An 18,914-nucleotide genomic window follows, 5' to 3' on the forward strand; every position below is an offset into this window, starting at 1 on the left:
GACAGTATTTTACTTTGTTATAAGCTTTGGTTCCTTCTGATGGTAAAAGGAATGGCAGTTATATGGTGGAAGACGGTAAAAAAGAATAAAAGAATGAAAAACAGCATCAATGAAACATGTGATAAAATATGCAAGGAAGCAGGTGGGTGACTCAGTGGATTGAGAGCCAGAGACCCAGAAACCCTGAGTTTAAATCTGGCCTCAGCCACTTCTTAGCTCAGTGACCCTGGGCAAGTCACTTAATCCCCATTGCCTAGCTCTTTCCACTCTTCTGCCTTAGAACCAATATACACTATTGAATCTAAGATGGAAAGTAAGGGTTTAAAAAAATTAAATTAAACTAAATATGCAAAAGAGAATAAGTATTCAGAAAGTGTCCCAGAGAAACACAATATTGGAATTAGGTTGTTTAATTCATCATATACTTTCTAAAACAAACTATATATTAAATAAATGAATAAATGTAATTAATTTAAATTTAGGAGTCATCATTTCACCAACTAAAAACACAACCCATTTCCACAACAGTGCTCTCTATTATCTCCTCTAAAATGGTTCTCCAGTGAAGAGCTTTTGAAATAATACCTATCAGAAGCAAAGCTATTCTCATTTGGTGGGAACAAGGAAAGAACAGGTCACTCTACATGGACTAGCTTTATAGAATGATGAACTTTGGGCCATTATTCTATTCTCTCTTACTTCCTCTGTGACCTGAATTGTGCCTTGTTTTACAGCCAATGAAAAGGTGAATAAGAAGAATGTAATGAATGCTCTGCAGAACCTCAGTGGTGAGTGAGAAGCTTTTATTTCTTCTTAATGATTATACTGTGATTTCTATCATCCTTCCAATTTATTGATTCAGAGCTTCTGCCTCATGACCTGTAATTCTTTACATGCAACCAGCCCATAGAAGGCAATTCACCAGATTCTGTGACTGCAGAGAACTTCAAACCACTTAGCCAGAAGTCTGGAGATTCCATGTCTGCTTTGCCATAAAGCATTCGTTAGGCTTTACCAGTTCAGTCCTTACTGAACTTTGAACTGATCACCTTCCTAGCTTTCCCAGTGACTCCCCATGTGTGCCCTTAGAGATTGTTTCTGTGCCTTTGAAAAAGCATTTCAGGAATATTTGAAAAGTACTTTACAAATGTGAATTGTTATTTGTATTATCTCACCCTCAATCAATTGGGATTGATGAATCTATTTGTAGTCTTTATGCAACATTTAATTCTTTTGCATAATTTCATAGTTTTCTTATTTGTCTCCCTCATTAGATTGTGAGCTGCTTGATGGCAGGCAGAGTGCTTCTGATTGTCTCTTTATTCCCAGCACTTAGCACAGTGCCTGGCACATAGGAATGACTTTATTAGTGCTTTCTGGCTTGACTTGGCTCTGAATTCTCACTATTTAGTACAGTTAATAATATATATGTATATATACTTAGGGTTGAATGAATTCTGGCATAATTACATTCTTCAATTTTCTTCTTCCTGAAGGAGGGAATGTTGATGTCAACAAACTGGACCAGGTTCTTGGAAATCTGGACATCAGACTTACAGATAAAGAAATTGAGGAGCTATTGAGTCAGCTGCCAATTGATGGTGAGCATTTCTTATGGCTTTGAATGCTTTTGAGAAAACTTTGATTTCCTGTCTGAGAATATCTATAATGATACTGAATTCACATGAAAAGATAGTAATATCTATTGAGAAAGCCCATCATAATGTATGAAGAAATATTATCTCTGACTGAATCTTCAAGTCACAAGTTTCCCGGAATGTCACTCACTCCAAACACAGGAATGGAAGATTCTTTACTCCCTCCTGAGGAGCCTAGTGGCCATCTTTAAGAAGTAGAGTCCATTGTGAGGGTATCAGGGAATTCTCACCATGCAACTGAAATTTTCGAATAATGAATTTGGAGTCAAGAAGACCTGAGCTCAAATTTTGCTTTAGACATTAACTGGTATGCTCCCAGGCAACTCACTGTCCCCACTTAACCCTTGTTTTCTCAACTATACAATGAGAGATGGTAATAGCGTCTGCTATATAAAATTGTGGTAAGGGAGATGCTGGGTTGCTCAGTGGATAGAAAGCCAGGCCTAGAGATGGGAGGTCCTAGGTTCAAATCTAGCCTCAATTACTTCCTTCCTGTGTGACCCTGGGCAAGTCACTTAACTCCTATTGTCTAGCCCTTACTATTCTTCTGCCTGGGAACCAATGCACAGTATTGATTCATAGAGAGAATATAAGGGTTAAAAAAAAATAAAGTTGTGGTAAGAATAAATTGAAGAAAAAAATATATACATATACTTATGTAATATATTTACATATTTTAAATGTACAGTGTTAGAAGCCTTAAAGTACTATGAATTCTGGTTATTATTATTATTATTTTAAAAGATCTATGTTTTCTTTGGTCCAAATATACCAAGCAGTCTATAAGCCATACCAATTCAAGTCTATTTTTTTCATCTTCCTTTAGCCATCGCTCCCAAAAATTATCATTAATATCACCATCTAGTGGCCAACCTTCTCATGATGATTCCATATGCTCATTGCCTAATTGGTCTTTTACATTACACCACTGATGATTTGCTATCATGGCCTTTAAATATCTATCTGACCATGGTAATGGAAGATGTAGATATTGCAAGTGATTTAAAAATGAGCATGCAAGTGAAAAATTTTTTTAATTCTTCCACTCAGCTTAGATTCATGATCTCAGAAAAAGAAAATGGGATCCTCAGCTAAGCCCTTCTGATCAGTGGTCAAAGCATAAGAGTATTTCAAATTTCATGACCATGGCATTGTGAATGTCCTCCATCACCACATTTTTAAACCCTTTCTCATTCCTTAGGCAACCTTTGATAGTTGCTATTGGACAAAATAACAAATGTGGATCCTTTATCTAAATTAGATTGACACTGGGAAATACACAATTTGAATGTGGATGGAGACAACCAAGCAACCAGAGGGAGAAAGAGAATGGAGAAGTCTTGGCAATTGGTTAGATGCAAGGAATAGGAGAAAGGGCAGAATTGAGGATGATACTGAAGGAGTCCACATTCATAACACTGAACTCAGGGTTCTTGTGCAATTTTAATGAAATATTTACATAAAGTGCTTGATACATTTTAAAGGCTTGAATAAATGTCACTGATCACATGTTTGCTTTAAATAGCAAAAGCTTATTTTTAGTTAAATGTCTCTATTTCTGAACTTTTAGCAAAATTAGCCCATTTAAGGAATTGGTCTCCAAAAGAAGCCATACTATTTTCACCAAAATCATTTAAGTGCTATTTAAGCTTAGCATTTTTATAATAAAATTATATATGTTTCCTCAGAGAAAATATAGCTTCCACAGCTAACTAGACAAGGTCAATATGCAAAGATACATTAAAATATTAGCCACATTCAAGAATAAAGTCAGAACATTGAAAGAAAAAATTAGCTCTTCTTGTTTTTGCATTATTAAAAAAAAAATGGGAGTTTCCTAGACCACAGTGTCATATCATGTTGTTCTTGCTAAGAAGGGATATGGAGATCACCTAGTCTGGGACCTTTATTTTACAGAAAAGAAAGTTGAGACTAATTGATATGAAGAGGTCAATTCTTTTCCAGTGCTACAATAAAATGTCTGATAACCAGTCTTTCTGATTGTCAATAGCAAGGAGAAAGGAAACTCTCTGAATGACTGTGGTATAGTATAGATATAGGACTGAACATAGAGTCAGGAACATCAGAATTAAAAACTTAGACATGTACTAAATTTGTAACCCAAGCCAAGCCATGTAACATCTCTCAACTTTATTTTCCTTACCTGTAACAATAATAACACCTGACTTCCAGAGTTGTTGTGAAGATAAAATGAGCTAATATTTTTAAAGTATTTGGCAAAACTTAAATTCTTAGGTAAATGCTGACTATCATTACTATTATTATCCTCAGTTTACAGATTGAGTTTTCTTCACTCCTCAGCTTTTTCTTATTAATTAATCTGTAGAGAAAATGAGATAACATGCCAAAATGATTACCTGAATTTACAGTAAACTGTTCAGTTTCTCTGGCTAATCTCACAATATAATTAAAGGGGGTTGTTTTTTTATTTTGGTTTGGTTTGGTTTGGTTTGGTTTGGTTTGGTTTTTGTGCAGTTCTTTTTAACCAGATCTCCTTCTAACATGTGGCTTCTCTTATAGATGATGGAAAGGTCAACCTCAAAGAAGTTATCGATAATGCAAAAACTATTCAAGGTGAGTAAGAAGTGAAAAGTCAGGTACCATCTCAATATTTTTCACATGAATCCATGAGAGGAAGCATGGCAGAGTGGATAGAAATAGAGCCTTAGACCATGTCATTGATTGATTGTCTGCATTATAGGGCTAAAAAATCTGTAAAAAGACAATGTATTCTTATCCTATTATCTGGGGTTATTTAATAACTCAAAGGACCAAAAGAAAGTATAATTTCAGAATGTTTCTGTGACGCCCTTTCAACTTAGATTGGAAACTCCATGATGTCCCATAAAGGCATTATTATGTTTTAACCTGAGAGACTTTGGCCTTCAGAATAGCCACATCTTTGGGGTGAGCTTCTCCAAAATTGTGACTTTCATTCAGTTCCTCAGAAATTTCACAAGCATGTTTTCCCTTATCTTTGTGTAACTACTTATACTCAAAAACATTAAATTTTGGAGAGGTTGTGCAAAAAAATGATCTACAACCATCATTTTACACATGGGAATATTCAGGTCCAGAGAGGTAAAGAAAGTGACTCATCCAAGGTAAAAGCTAGCTGGTGGCTGAACAGGGATTAGAACCCAAATTTCCTATTGCATTTTTCTGTCAGACAGCTATAGCTAAGTTGTTAATGTTTGAGTTGCTAGTGATTTCACCTTAATATGAAATGGATATATTAGACAGCTTCTAAAATCCTATTCTCATACTACTAATACTACACATACTGGCCTCTTGATAGAAATTGCATTTGATTAACTTTATATAAGGTGATTTTCATAAGTAATCCTAACTAAAGAAATTACCAAACTAAGGGTATTATTTGGTTTGTATATCTAGGAAGGTTTATTGCCTTCTACCTTCCATTTGCTTTTGCTTTTTTGGGAACTAGTCTTGCCTTGAAAAAAGCTGACCACCCATAACCCACACATTTAATGTTTTGTTTCCTTGTTTCTTGTCAGGATTATGGTTCTAGTAGGTTAGAGTTGAGTGTTTTTGTCCTCAATGCATATTTTCCCTTACAACTCATAGGAAATGAATTAGATATTAAAAATATGGCTGCCCCAAGTCCAGATATTTCTCCTCAGAAAGAGAACATAGCATAGACAACTGTCTACTTTACTTAGTGAAAAGAAAAAATACTTGTTTTTGAGATATGATGTAAGTGTTGTAAATTTCCTATCTTTGTTATCCTGGATAATCTCTCCACATCATGGCTGGTTGCAGACAACCATTTTGGAAAGCAATGAAATCTTTTGCCAGAAATGTTTTCCCTGTGATCGCTGTGATGTTGTTTCTGACTATTGTTTCCTTGAAACCTATTTTCTTCCATACAGAATAGGCATTTATGTACCATACAGTGAAATTATTGTGAATAAAATGAGTGTTGAACTGTGAAAAAAAAAAGAAAAGAAAAGAAATAGAACCTTAGCGTCAAGAGGACTAGGATTCAAGTTCTCCCTCTGATGCTTACTTGCTGTGTCATTGTGGGTCAAGTTATGACCCTCTCAGGAAGTTCTCTAACAGTATATATTACAAATATTTCTGGATCAATATACAGTGACATAATCAATTGGCAAATATTTAGGAAGTTCCCACCACTTCTCTTCCAGACATTGGAGATACTAACACACACAAAAAAATTAAATACTCCCAACTGACAATAAGTTTTGTTGAAAAGACAACATATCCATATATAAATATGTGCAGATTGTAAACCCTGAAATTTCTTAGACTTGTGAATGATGGAAATTTCACCATTGGAAAGTTTCATACTTGGAAAAAATTTCCTACTGATAGTAAGAAACTCTATTGGAATGTGAAACCCTAGGCATGGGAGGATCCTTCTCCTCCCTACCTAAGACTACTTTAGGACAGAAACCTTTTGCTAAACAATGGAAAGGGCTTTGACCTATGCTTAAGCATAGAACAGGAAGTTCTTTGAGTCATGATTGATTTTAGAATTGATACAATAGAGATACTTGGAATGACAGAACCAGGACTTGGAACTTACAATCTCCACCCTACTCAGTCCTAACAGGATTTAGGAAGGGCTGCAGCATAGATCAAAATTTAATTATTTGAGAATATGACCTTCAACAGACATGTGCAAAGGGGCAGACCTCTGGGCAGTCCTGGGTTAAGCTAGAGCCACAATGGGCACAGGGAAGACATGGACAGTGATTGGTAGATGTGAGAACTGAGGGGAGGGAACTTAGATGGTTTCCTTAAAGATAGTGGGGTCTAAGGACTGAAGGGGTCGAGAGGTTTTGCTCTGAGAGGTTGTGCTCTGAGAAGTTTTGCTCTGAAGGAGGCTGGAGGTGGAGGCCGCTGAGACTGTTTCTCCATTTTGGTCACGTGAAGTGATAGGGACTGATCTCTTTTCTTTGCCTCAGCTATCTAAGGGCTTGGGCCATTTGGCCCAGCCTAAACAGAGGGGGTATTTAAGCCCTATTCCCTTCTCTCCCCTTTCTCTCTCTCTCTCTCTCTCTCTCTCTCTCTCTCTCTCTCTCTCTCTCTCTCTCTCTCTCTCTCATGCCTTTCTTCCTCCTGTTTGTAATTAAACTCCATAAAAGGTTGACTGCTGACTTGAGTTTTCATTTAGGAATTACATAGCTGAATTCCTTGGCGACCTTAAATTAATATATATCAGTCTTTTAAAGTGATTCCTTGTCACAAGATTGAATATGACTTAATTAGGGAAGGGGGGGGGGGGAATACCACTGGAGAATCAGGAAAACCTCCTCATAGGAAACAGGAATTCTGGTTCAACTCAAATGAAGAAAGAGATTCTGTAGTATATGTAATGAGAGCATGAGGAATAGCAAAAAAGAGAAAATAAAAAGAAAAAATGGAAGACCATGTGTGAGGAACAGAAATAGGGAGGGAAAGTGGAGAGGAGTTCATGTGTTTGATTCTGGAGAAACATGGAAATGGTGATCTATTTAGAGATATGGCCAATAGATCTGTGCTTTGAAAAACTATCACTTAATCCACTGTGTGAAAGGTAAATTGGAGGGGAAAGGAGGCGCTTGATTCTAGGAAACAGATTAGGGCCAATTACAGAGTTTCTTCAAAGGGGAGAGATGAACAATGACTTGAGCTAAGGACTGGGCAGTGTGAGTAGAGAGAAAGGGACTGGATATGAGAGCTGTTATCAAGGGGAAAATGGCAATATTAGACAAATGATTGGGTATGGGGATCTGGAAGAGAGGGAGAATGAGAGTCAGGAGTGCAGGATAACAACTGTGAAAGTACCTTTTGTACATGAATGTGTTACATGATGATTACTCTATTTAAATCTTCTTTGAGAATTGCTAAATACTCTCCAGGCTCTTTGTAGCAAGTCTTCAATTTGCTAGAATGAAATCTCTCCATTCATGTTTCACTTTTTCTTTTGTTGAGACATACCAGATTCTAGGTCTCCCAAGTCTAGGATTAAAATTTTATAGGAATGCTTTTTGGTGAGTCAAAACCACTAGGATAAAGGAAAAGAAAACCAAACCATACTTATCAATCAGACCAATGTAGGGTAATTTGGCATAGATTTTTCCACCGTTGACCAGACAAAGGCCTAATACTCATTTAGTATTCCTCTGTTTAAGACTTTTCAGTCTAGCATAGAAAGATGTAATTTCTATTTCTGAATTCATAAGTGATTTTCCCAACATGATTGGGTTCATCTCAGTAGCTAACTCTGTTCTTCTTGTTCAATTTGGAGGTGATGGGACACAGGAATACATACTATCTTTCACACTATGGAGTCATTACATATACATCATGCTCACACCATTCACTATTCTCATCTTTTATAAACAGAAACTGTTGATGTGCAAAACCTGGAAGACTTCCTGAAGGACACGGGGATCGAACTCACAGAAGAGGAACAGAAAGATCTCCTGGAACACCTTCCAGTTGGTGGTAAGTGTTCCAGATGCCACTGTGGCTGTCAGGGGAACTTGGGATTGCTAGTGTGAAAATATCTGCTACTGTCTAAAGAAAGATGCTTTTCACTTCTGCCTAGGCTGCAGTTCTTTAATCCAAGGGCAAATTAGTGAAAAATCATATTACTTTAACAACTTACATGCCTAAGAAATAATCAAGAGAAAGGGAAGGATATGAAATGAAAAGAAATTAATAGACTAGAATAAAAGCAAAGGAAATGGTTAGGGGAAGATAGAAGAGAGTAGAGTGAAGGTGTGATAGAAAAATAGCCCAATATTGCCTCTAATGGGAAGTCATCTTATTACCCCAAGTGTGCTAGCAAACGGACTTGGGACTGTGGACTAAACGAGGTGAAGGACTATGACAGGAATCTATAGCCAAAATTGCTCTCAGGGCAGAGGGATAGAGGAGGATTCCCCATGAGAGGACACCTCACACTCCTATGATGTCAGTGTTACACCCCCTCCCTGAGAAATACAGGCAACAAGCTCTTGTCATATATTAGACTATGGGAAGAAGGCAAGACTAAAACAGTCCCCACTCTAGCCAACCAGAAAATAACCAGTAAATTGCCTCCTTTCCATATAAAATTCACAATGTTTCCTAGTTTGTCTAACTCTTGTCTCGGCTAGTGATAAAAGCTCCTTAGACTCCTCCTAAGAGAAAATGTGTTATAAATAGAAAGGAGGACCTGATTGGGAATAAATCAAGGACAAAGATCCAAATCGCAGTCTTGTTATTACTCTTCTGGGGTAACACCTGAAGAATCTTTGTTTCTCTACCATCTTAAATCCAGTTAAGCATTGTAGACATGGGCAGTTGCTGATAAAAGAAATAAAAAGTAATAGGGTACCAAAGGAACTATTGATATTGAAGTGGTGTTGTGGATAAAGTATTATATTGTGGAATCATGAAGAGCTGAGTTCTAATTAAGCACCAGAAATTTATAAACTGTGTGACCCTGGACTAGTCACTGGACTTCTCTCAAACTCAGTTTCTTCAACTATAAAATGGAAACAATAATAAAACTTGCCTCTCAGGATTGTGAAAAGTCTAAAATGTTTTGATAGCACTTTACAGCTAAATAAATCATAGTCACAAAATAGTTAAATGCCTTGAAAAGGCAAAGAACAATTTGGTGGAATTCACTAATCATACATGCAAAGATAACCAAAAACCTGTTTACATGGAACACGTGGTCATCCGTTATTTGAGAACTTGGGATAAATATTCATTTATATTTATATGGGAATTATATATATATATATGATATATATATATTATTAATAAATAAGGGAAAAATACACACCTTAAATTTGTAGAGAGTACAGAAGCTTCTTGATTTCATATCAGGAGCAGGTCTTTGAATAAGAAAATTCATAGGTGTAGGGTTGGCAAGTGCCAATACCATTAAAAAATGAAACATTATATTTTCTGGGTTAAAAAAAGACATGATTGATATAAAAATAATCACTGGAACAGCATTAAATAGTAAGTCCAATACCATATCAAAGAAAACCATCAGAATATACAAAAATGTGATATCTCCTTATTATAATACTCTGAATATGATTCTTCAAATATCAAGAATATAAAAAGTAGAAAAATCAAGAGCACAATAGTGAGAAAGTTATGGCATAGAATTCAAACAGTTCAATACTAAATTATTAAACAGGTAAATAACAATGCAAATGAAAATATAGGTATCAAAAATGGCATGAATGGCAATTAAAAGCCAGAAGTTTAATCACTCAATCTGATGCTTCATTAGGAATACCAAAAGAATGCAATACATACTTTTTGTTGGTCAATGTTTGGCTTATATGCCAAGTAAAGAAATATAGCTACACTACATTAGGATAACAACAATAATTTTAGTTAGTAAACTTATTTGTAAAATCTCTTTAAAAGAGATGATCCATATGTTTATAATCAATATTGTCTCTTAAAATACAGAAAAGTTGCTTCAAGTTAAACTGGTTTAAATAAAACTTTGGGATGGGACACGTAGGCAATACAGTGGATAGGGGACCATTCCTAGAGTCAAGAGAACTTGGGTTCAAATGTGGCCTCAGATACTTCTTAGATTCCTGAACCTGGGGCGAGTCACTTTATTACAATAGACTAGGCCTTGCTGATATTCTGTCTTAGAACTGTTACTAATTGATATTAACACATAAGGTAAAGGTTTAAAAAATAAAAAAAAACTCTGTAAGGAATCTCACTAAAAAAATAATCTCTAGGGCATTTAAGGACAAAAAATAGAACAACAGATAAAACTAAATGAAAAAGGTATCTATTGATTTCAATAAGAAACTAATAAATCAGCACAGGAAAAAGAAAGAGAACACTTTTACTCAAACATCACAAACCAGTATAGGTATATAGAAGGGATAAAAATCTCATTCAAATAAACAAAAATGAAAAAAGCTGCCCACTTAGACCCAGTATGGATTAAATGTCTTTGGCCTGAAGAAGACACAAGTGTGACAGTGCTAATAGATATTCAGGTCTCCCAAAGTTTTTGTATAATTTTAAGCTTTAATAGCATTAAGCTATCATAAGGCTTTGGTCTGTATAGGTACTACCTGTATTAGAATCATGTCTGAAATATGAAGATATGAAAGGAAATATATGGGATCTTATTAATGCTAACCAAAAGATGACTGAGAAGAGAAAAGCAGAAACTGACCTTTATGCTTATTCTTCCACCAATATATAAAATATTTTCATGAGTCTTCCCTACATAATCCAAAAACATCTTTGATGAGAGTGTTAGTGAGGAACAAACAGATAACTGCAAGAGATATTCAACAATGGACTACCTGATATGATCATTTTGTAGTTTGTTGAAAGATGGAAAAAACATAAGATCCCATTTTACTTATATCCTGATTATGAAAAAAGTATTTGATTCAGTAGAGCAAAGGAACATCTTGGGATCTCTTTTCCAATGTGTTATCCCCATCGTTATGGTAACACAGCAAGCAAGATTCCTTGAAGAAATAAACTTGTTCAATGAGCCTCTCCTCATACAAACAGAGCACATGAATCAGAAAACCAGCATAGGTATCATCACCATGGTATTCAACACCATGATAAAAGAAGACCTGGTAGAGGATTGAAGTTGAACAAGATTTCTTGGTGAATGCTTTCATCCTACAGATAGTGATCTTGGGGGACAACATTTTCATGGTTGCATCAAAACCTGAAATATTGCTGAGCCTCCTGGAAGACCTCTATAACCACTCAAGAGTTTGTCTAGACCACACACAAAGGGAAGACCTAGTAGATGAGGAATATGCATTAAACACATCATGACATGCCTTTATGTCATAAGACTATAGAACCTGTCCCTGAGTGTGTAGATCTAGGACAAAGAATAAAGAAGGACCAGTTCTTCCCACAGTTAAAGAGGAGCTAGGCTAGGTCGCCTGTGAGAAATGTGAGGCTCATTTCATCATACCACATTTCTCATAAAAACAAGTCTTTTAAAACTGACATTTGACCACTCTTATGCTTCTAGTCAGTTATGGAATTCATCAATCCTCAAAACCGAAAAATTATATCATACAGAAGGGAATAGGGGGTACATGGATGGGTGTTACCAAGTAATAACATAAAATTAATGGGGAACTTTGGAAAAAGGAGCAAAATATGGTGATCACGTGTCAAGTTTTAGAAGTTAACAAATCCATAAACTGAGTGGTCCAGTGCTCACAATATGAAGACCAGGGAATAAAACTGTCAATACATTGGGTGTTTACCCCTTTGGCAAATTTCTGGGAGGAGGACAAAAGTCACGGAAGCTATGGAACCATGTATATATTGCTAATATATTTGGAGCCAGAAAAGAACTTAGAAGTCATCAGATCTAACCTCATCTTATAGATAATGAAACTGAGACCCATAGAGGTTAAGTGTATTTTTCTGAGATCACAAAGCTTATAATCAAAAAAGGCATCATTGAAACCCAAATCTCAAGCTAAAAGTTAGCACTCTGCCATTTGTAGCAAGACAGGAAACTCCCAAATAGATACCTTTGAACGTGTTTGAGCATCTCTTTATAATGAGACTCTCACTAGGGAAGCATTTCTATTTAAAAGGATGTATTCTTTTTTGGCAACAAATAGGGCTATAGTAGAATTAGAAATAGATGGCCTTTCACTATAAAATCACACTAAATCAAAAATATCCAAAGTCACCTTTATTATTTCTCATAATTCCACAGATTACAATGTAATTCTACCTTTTGCAATTAAAACAATGAATAAGTACACAGGATAGGAAGAAATTATCAACATTTACAATTGAAATGAAAATTTATTTAGAGAACCATCAAGATTCAATAAAAAATTAATTGAAACAAGTTCAGCAAATGTCAGGCACGACAAAGACAACCTGGTTGGGGATCCCAAAGGATAAGAATGCAGATGGACTCAGGAGGGCTGGTGGGAATCAAGTGGCCAATGACAATTTTATTGAGAGAGGTGTTGGTATTTATTGGGAATATGACATAGGCTAAATGACCAGGTAAGCCCTTTGCAGGAACAATGGTTAGTAATGATTTACAAGATGGAAATAATGGATGTAGGCTGCCTTAGTGGCTCTAAGCAATATTTTCTATAGGATAATAAATCACATGTCTGCATATCAATTAATAACCCAGCTTTGTATGGAATACTGTATGTTCTTTTCACACATCTCCTGTATTATTATTTTTTGACTGAACATACAGTGTTTGGGGAGGGGGAAAGTTTGTTTTTCTCATTCTGAGGAGCAAGCCATGTGCCTGGTTCTAGCTGGCTGATGGCTCTGATTTTACTGGAGCCTGCTCTCACTACCGGGGGCTACAAGCAAAGTAGAGAAATATAAAATAGAGCCACACAAGTTTTCAAACTTTATGTATGTTATCAACAAAACTAAATAGGATGAGATTAAAAAATGGTATTCCATTTAAAATGACTACAGAATTATAAAATACTTGCGAATCCAGCTACTAAGTATATTAGGGGATTATTTAAGTGAGAGATGATGATTTTTAAGATCAGATCTGCCAATCTCCTTCCTCCTTCCTTCCCCTCCCTATTTGATGCTTCTGTTGATCTCACTGAAATCAGCTCAGAGTGAGTATTTTAGTAGATCAGATAAATCACTCTTTCTCTTCTCTAAGATTTAAGTAAGGGGGTTATTTAAAAGAAAAGGAAAGGAAAAGAAGTTGAGGGGAGGGAGGGTTTTGGGGTTTCCCTAATACCAAACAATTCCTAAGTTGGAGGATGGTGGAATATAGTTCAGATATAGGAAAATGGACAACAGGTCTTGAAGATTCAAGTTCACTGTAGTATAGCAGAGAGAAACCAGAAAGCAGGACTTTGTCCTTCCTCTTTTCTGTCCCAAGGCAAAGAGACCAAGATTTTCAGTTTGTCCCTTCCTTCTTAACTATCTTTCTGTAGTCCTCATTCCAAATAGAATATTCATCTTGATTGACAGTTCTGAAGTCCTTGCTTTTCCAGCTCTGTTGCAGACTTTTCCATTTTCTCTCCTCCACAACATTATATTCCCCCATATTGCCTTTGGAAAGGATGCATCTTGCATCCTGAATCAATGTTACTTACCTTTTAAATATATTGTCAAATTTCTAACTATCTATTCTTAACCCTATATTATGTTAAATATTCCTTTACTCTCCCAAAACAATAAATCCTAGTCTATTTTAACTATTCTGTCTTAACTATCTCTATGCTAATTTTCAATTTAGGAAAATGGTTTAGGGGTAACAGGGAATTTACATGAATGAAGTTTAAACATAATAACAAACCATGTAACAATTTAAACAATTTCAACAGTCTTTTGAACATGTAACTGTCTTATCTCCTAATGTCTATAAGTTCTACTAAATAAAATTTCTATTACTAACAATTGTTAACCTAAAATCATAATGTAATCTAACTTCTATAGTCAATTTATGTCTGTTCCTACATTCCCTAAGACTTTGAACAAAATTTTCTAAACTGTCCCTGTTGTTAGTCATTAGAACATTAATAAATTATTCTAATATAGTTAGTATATTAGTATGTTGGTTTTTACATATGTACATAGGTTTGTATCTATACAGATTTACATATGTACAAATATAATACATTGTTTTGTTTTTTGTGCAAACTTGTGCAGATATTTCTTTGTCTATTTGAATTTTCCACAGAAATTTATATATCAGTATGAATTTTGTGTGTTGCAATTATGCATATGTTATATACTTACCCAGTCCATGAGATTTCCTTCCACGGTGTGTTTATGTGTAGCATATATATGTATATATGATGTTAACATGTATGTCACATTCTTACATGACCTTATGACCACAAGTCCAAAATTTCAAAGCCCTTCCATGTCTTTTGATGTTGATTGTAAAAAAATATGTCTTTGGTTTTTTTCATCTGTGCTGCATACACTTGTTGTCTCTTGTCAACTCTTGATTGAAGTTCTGTGTTCTTTAACATTCAGGAACATACAGGAACATGCATGTGTGTAAGATTTTACATGTTCATTATGTAAGATGGAATTTTTCATTATTCATGGAAGTAAGGTATGAATTATTCATGTGTGCTTATCAGTATTCATGCATGGAAGCTTTTCATATGATCATCTTCATGAGTAGGTGTATGTAGTATGTTGTAGTATGTGTTCTTAGATGTACGTTATGATTATGAATTTGATATTCTTATCTCAATTTTTGATGTTTGAGTTTTCACAAGGGGATTTAGTGTTTGCTCTCTTTGTTTTTCATGTTAAAATATGTTGACTTTTGAAGTTTCTTGAAGATAGAATTTTGGTATGATGTATTTCATTTAGTCATAGTTATGTTTTCTTAGTGAAATAACTTTGTTCTTTGTTGTTACAATTGTTGGCAGAGACTTTGTATAGACTTGTAGAGACTTTTCTTTAGAGCTAAGTTTTAAAATGTCTATTTTTCTTTTCTGTCTGTTTTACTGTCTATCTTTCTCTCCAGAGCTGTTTCATTTGCGTTAGCAGTGCTTGCTTGTTCTAATTTGTACTCTCTTGTGCTTTCCTTTATTTTAACATGTGCAATGCTCTCTTGTCTGTTCTTTCTGTTATGTCTTTCATAGCTTTCCTTTCATAGGGACTGTTGTTGATTATTGCTAGAGCTATTTGTATTGTTGATTGACTAGGGCTATTTATTTCAGATGTCATATTTATGAATCTTCATTGATGTTAATGTTATAGGTGTGATGCAATTTTACATGTGAAGCATGGAACCATGGATCTTTTTGATCAACCTTTATAGATATTGGAGTTGTCATTACGACCATTGTTAGACCAATCCATCTTGGTTCTGTAAGAGATTCTCTATTAAAGTTCTTGACATATACTTTGTCTCCTGGTTTTATCTTATGCAGTGAAAAATCTAGTGGTATTCTTTACACAAGTAAACCCATTTTTCTCAATTTGTCTACTCTATCTTTTATCTGTTTTAAATATTCATGAAGTATACATTCCCATTTTAACATGGACAGATATGATGGTTTTACCATCCTACCATGCCAAAGTGGTTGACCATATAGCATTTCAAATGGTGATATATGTAGGTCAGTTCTCAATCTAGTTCTTATGTTGAACAAAGCAAGAGGCATAACATTTGTCCATTTTAATTGTGTTTCTGAACAGTTTACCTATCTGTGTCTTCATTTCTTTGTTCATCCTCTCCACCTGGCCTGAACTTTGGGGTCAATAAACCAAGTGATAATTACATTCAATCCCCAAGTTCTTATAGATTTCTTGCAGAACTTGGGAAATGAAATGGGACCCCCTGTCCAAATCTATGGTATTGGGAATGCCATGTCTAGGTATTATCTCTTTTAATAAAAATCTCACTACTGTTGCTATATCATTTTTCTTGGATGAACATGCTTCAACCCATCTTGTCAGTCTATCCACAATAACCAATGCATATTTGTATCCCTTGTCTTTGGGCATGTTAATATAATCAATTTGAATACATTGGAAAGGCATGTGGCTGAGTGGTCTGCCTCCCAATGCTATGTTCTTAAAATGTCCTTGATTATACTTTCTGCATGTTTCACATGCCTGACAAGTTCTAATGGCATTTGTTGTTATTCCTGGTGCCATCTAAAATCTCTGTTTTGTATCCAGAATCCCTTGCACCCCATAATGTCCTTTTGCTTGAATTACAGTGAATAGATGTTGATATTGTTTTTTAGGGAGAATCAGTTTACCCCCTTGATCAATCCAGACATCTTTGATTAGTTTAGCGCCTAGTTGTTCCTTCCATGACTGTATTCCTTCTCTGTTGTAAGCTTTGGTGAGATTGTGCCTTTCAATCAGAAAAAAATTCAGCACACAGTGGGGTCCAAACCTCACAGTCTATATTTTGAAGTTATGTCTGCTCTGTCATTCCCTAAGGCTATTCTGTCCTTTCCATGAGTATGTGCCTTGCAATGGATTATGGCCACCTCCTTTGGAAGTTCTACAGCTTTTATAAGACAGTCTATCAATTTGCCATATACAATTGGTTTCCCAGCTGATGTTTTAAACCCTCTGTTTTTCCATATGTGAGCAGATGAATGCAAGGTGAAGAAAGCATAATTTGAGTCCATGTAAACATTAACCCTTTTTTCCTTTAGCCAACTCTAGGGCAACAAGCAGAGCCTTCAACTCAGCTCCTTGGGCACTAACATGACTTGGCAATGATGCATGCCAATGTGTTTTTTATCATTGTCATCTACCACTGCTCTTGTGGCTCTCCTCCCATTGTGAATATAGGAGTACCCATCAGTGTATAACTCCATTTCTGGATTGATAAGAGATGAGTCTTTAAATTGTTCATTGGATTTGTGCATCATTTCTACTACTTGATTGCAATCATGTAATTCTTCTCCACCTAATGGCAATTCTGGAATCAGAGTCACTGGGTGCACAATGGTCAGAGTCAATGGTGAACATCTATGAATAGTCATGTTATCATTGCCTAACAAAATGATTTCATACCAGGATATTTTTGCATCAGTGAATGAATGCATATTCTGCAACCTTAGCAGTTTTTCTAGTTGGCGAGCAGAATACACATGCAATTTATATCCCAGTACTATATCATACAATTTCTTGACCATCAGAAATGTGGCTATCCGCTCCTGAAGCAATGCACTATTCCCTGTATGACAGAATCAAGGATAGAACTATAAAATACAATAGCCCTTAAATTCAGCCCAAAATACTGTGCTTGCTTTCCAGAAGTGATGCCTTTAGCTTCATGGACATACAAGTGAAATTCTTTCTTATAATATAGTATTCCCAAAGCTGGAGCTGATAGAATGAATGGCTCCTTTCAAAGGTGACAAAGCATGCAGGTGTTCTTTGTTTAATTGCAACAGTTCTTTAATTTCTTTCTTTGTCAAATCAGTTAAACATTTGGAAATATGGGAATATCCTACTATATATTGTCTCAAGAAACCAGCAACCCCTAGAAATGCTCTCAGTTCTTTCTTGGTCCGAAGGATGCTTAGCTTCTGTATGTCTGCTATTCTTTTATTAGAGATTTTCCTGGTGCCCCTCTCCAGGACAAATCCAAGATATTTGACTGTTGGAAGAACTCACTGAATTTTCTTTCTTGAAACTTTATGACCTCTTTTATGAAGTTCTAATAGCAACTTCTTTGAGTCTTCCAAACATGTTTTTGGGTCAGGTGATGCTAGCAGTAAATCATGCACATAATGTATTAATCTGCTACATTTGAAAATTATGGTGGCTAAGTCTCTCTGCAGAAGTTGACAAAATGTTGAAGCAGACTCACAACATCCTTGCACTAGTCTGGTATAACACAGCTAAGTTTGTCCCCATTGGAAAGCAAAAATATTTTGAGAGTCATGGTGTAATGGTGTGGTAAAGTAGGCATTGCTCAAGTCCAACACGGTGTACCACCTAGCTTCTGAAGGTATTTGGGTTATTTTATCATTCAGAGAAGGTGTGACAATGTTTTTCTTTCTTATAAAGTTATTTACTGACCTAAGATCCATTACAAATCTCCAAGCTGAAGTGCTATTTTCATTCAGCTTGTTCTTTTTAATAGCTAGAATTCAACTATTGAATTCAGACACAGTAGGTCTTAATATGCCTTGTTCTAGCAAACTGTTTATGATTGGTGTTATTCCTTCTTTTGCTTAATTTGTATTGTGTTATCTTAGGCAGTATTCCTTCTCTGATCTCAATTCTGACTGGTGTCACCAACTTGATCTAATCCACATCATTTTGATATTTTGCAAACACCCCTTGTGGAATATCTTTTGGTATTTCACACATAGAGTTTAAAATTTTGGTTTTCTCAGGTTCTTTGTCTAATTGTTCCAAATATAACAATGGGTAGTGCTTTAGTGAATTTTGGGGCAAATGTAAGTAGATTTTCCCAGATCTTTCACATTGCAAAGTCACTTGAATCTTACACAAAAAATCTTGACCTAAAAGGTTATTTGGACATGAAGGAATTAATAGGAAAATATGATCTATGATGAGAGGACCCAATTTGACCATAGTGATTTTGAGCACAGGCATCTGTTGTATTTGTATTTTAACAGTAAAATCTTAAACAAAATTCTTGGATTTTTATAAAAATACAATCTCAAACAAAAAAAAATTCAAAAATAAAAAAAATTCTTAGATTTTAAATTAAAATACAATCCCCCCTGAAGTAAGTATTAAAAA

At 35.3% G+C, this 18,914-nt stretch overlaps 1 protein-coding gene across 18 annotated transcripts in view; it reads left to right on the top strand.

The window, feature by feature from the left end:
• The window catches only part of EFCAB3 (EF-hand calcium binding domain 3), a 722,802-nt gene that overhangs the window by 524,515 nt on the left and 179,373 nt on the right, over positions 1–18,914 (top strand). For 17 of the 18 annotated variants that reach the window (XR_008916397.1, XR_008916396.1, XR_008916398.1 and 14 more), the window contains 4 exons: positions 735–788; positions 1,497–1,601; positions 4,200–4,253; positions 8,055–8,156. The exons of the other annotated variant lie outside the window; for it this stretch is intronic. Coding sequence is in view for 14 of the 17 variants with exons in the window: in XM_056817026.1 (XP_056673004.1) it covers positions 735–788; positions 1,497–1,601; positions 4,200–4,253; positions 8,055–8,156 (315 nt within the window). In the remaining 3 variants the exon portion in view is untranslated. The remainder of the gene's footprint in view (positions 1–734; positions 789–1,496; positions 1,602–4,199; positions 4,254–8,054; positions 8,157–18,914) is intronic. 18 annotated transcript variants of the gene reach the window in all.

The sequence above is a fragment of the Monodelphis domestica genome, chromosome 2 (assembly GCF_027887165.1).
Source record: "Monodelphis domestica isolate mMonDom1 chromosome 2, mMonDom1.pri, whole genome shotgun sequence".
Classification (NCBI taxonomy): Eukaryota; Metazoa; Chordata; class Mammalia; order Didelphimorphia; family Didelphidae; genus Monodelphis; species Monodelphis domestica.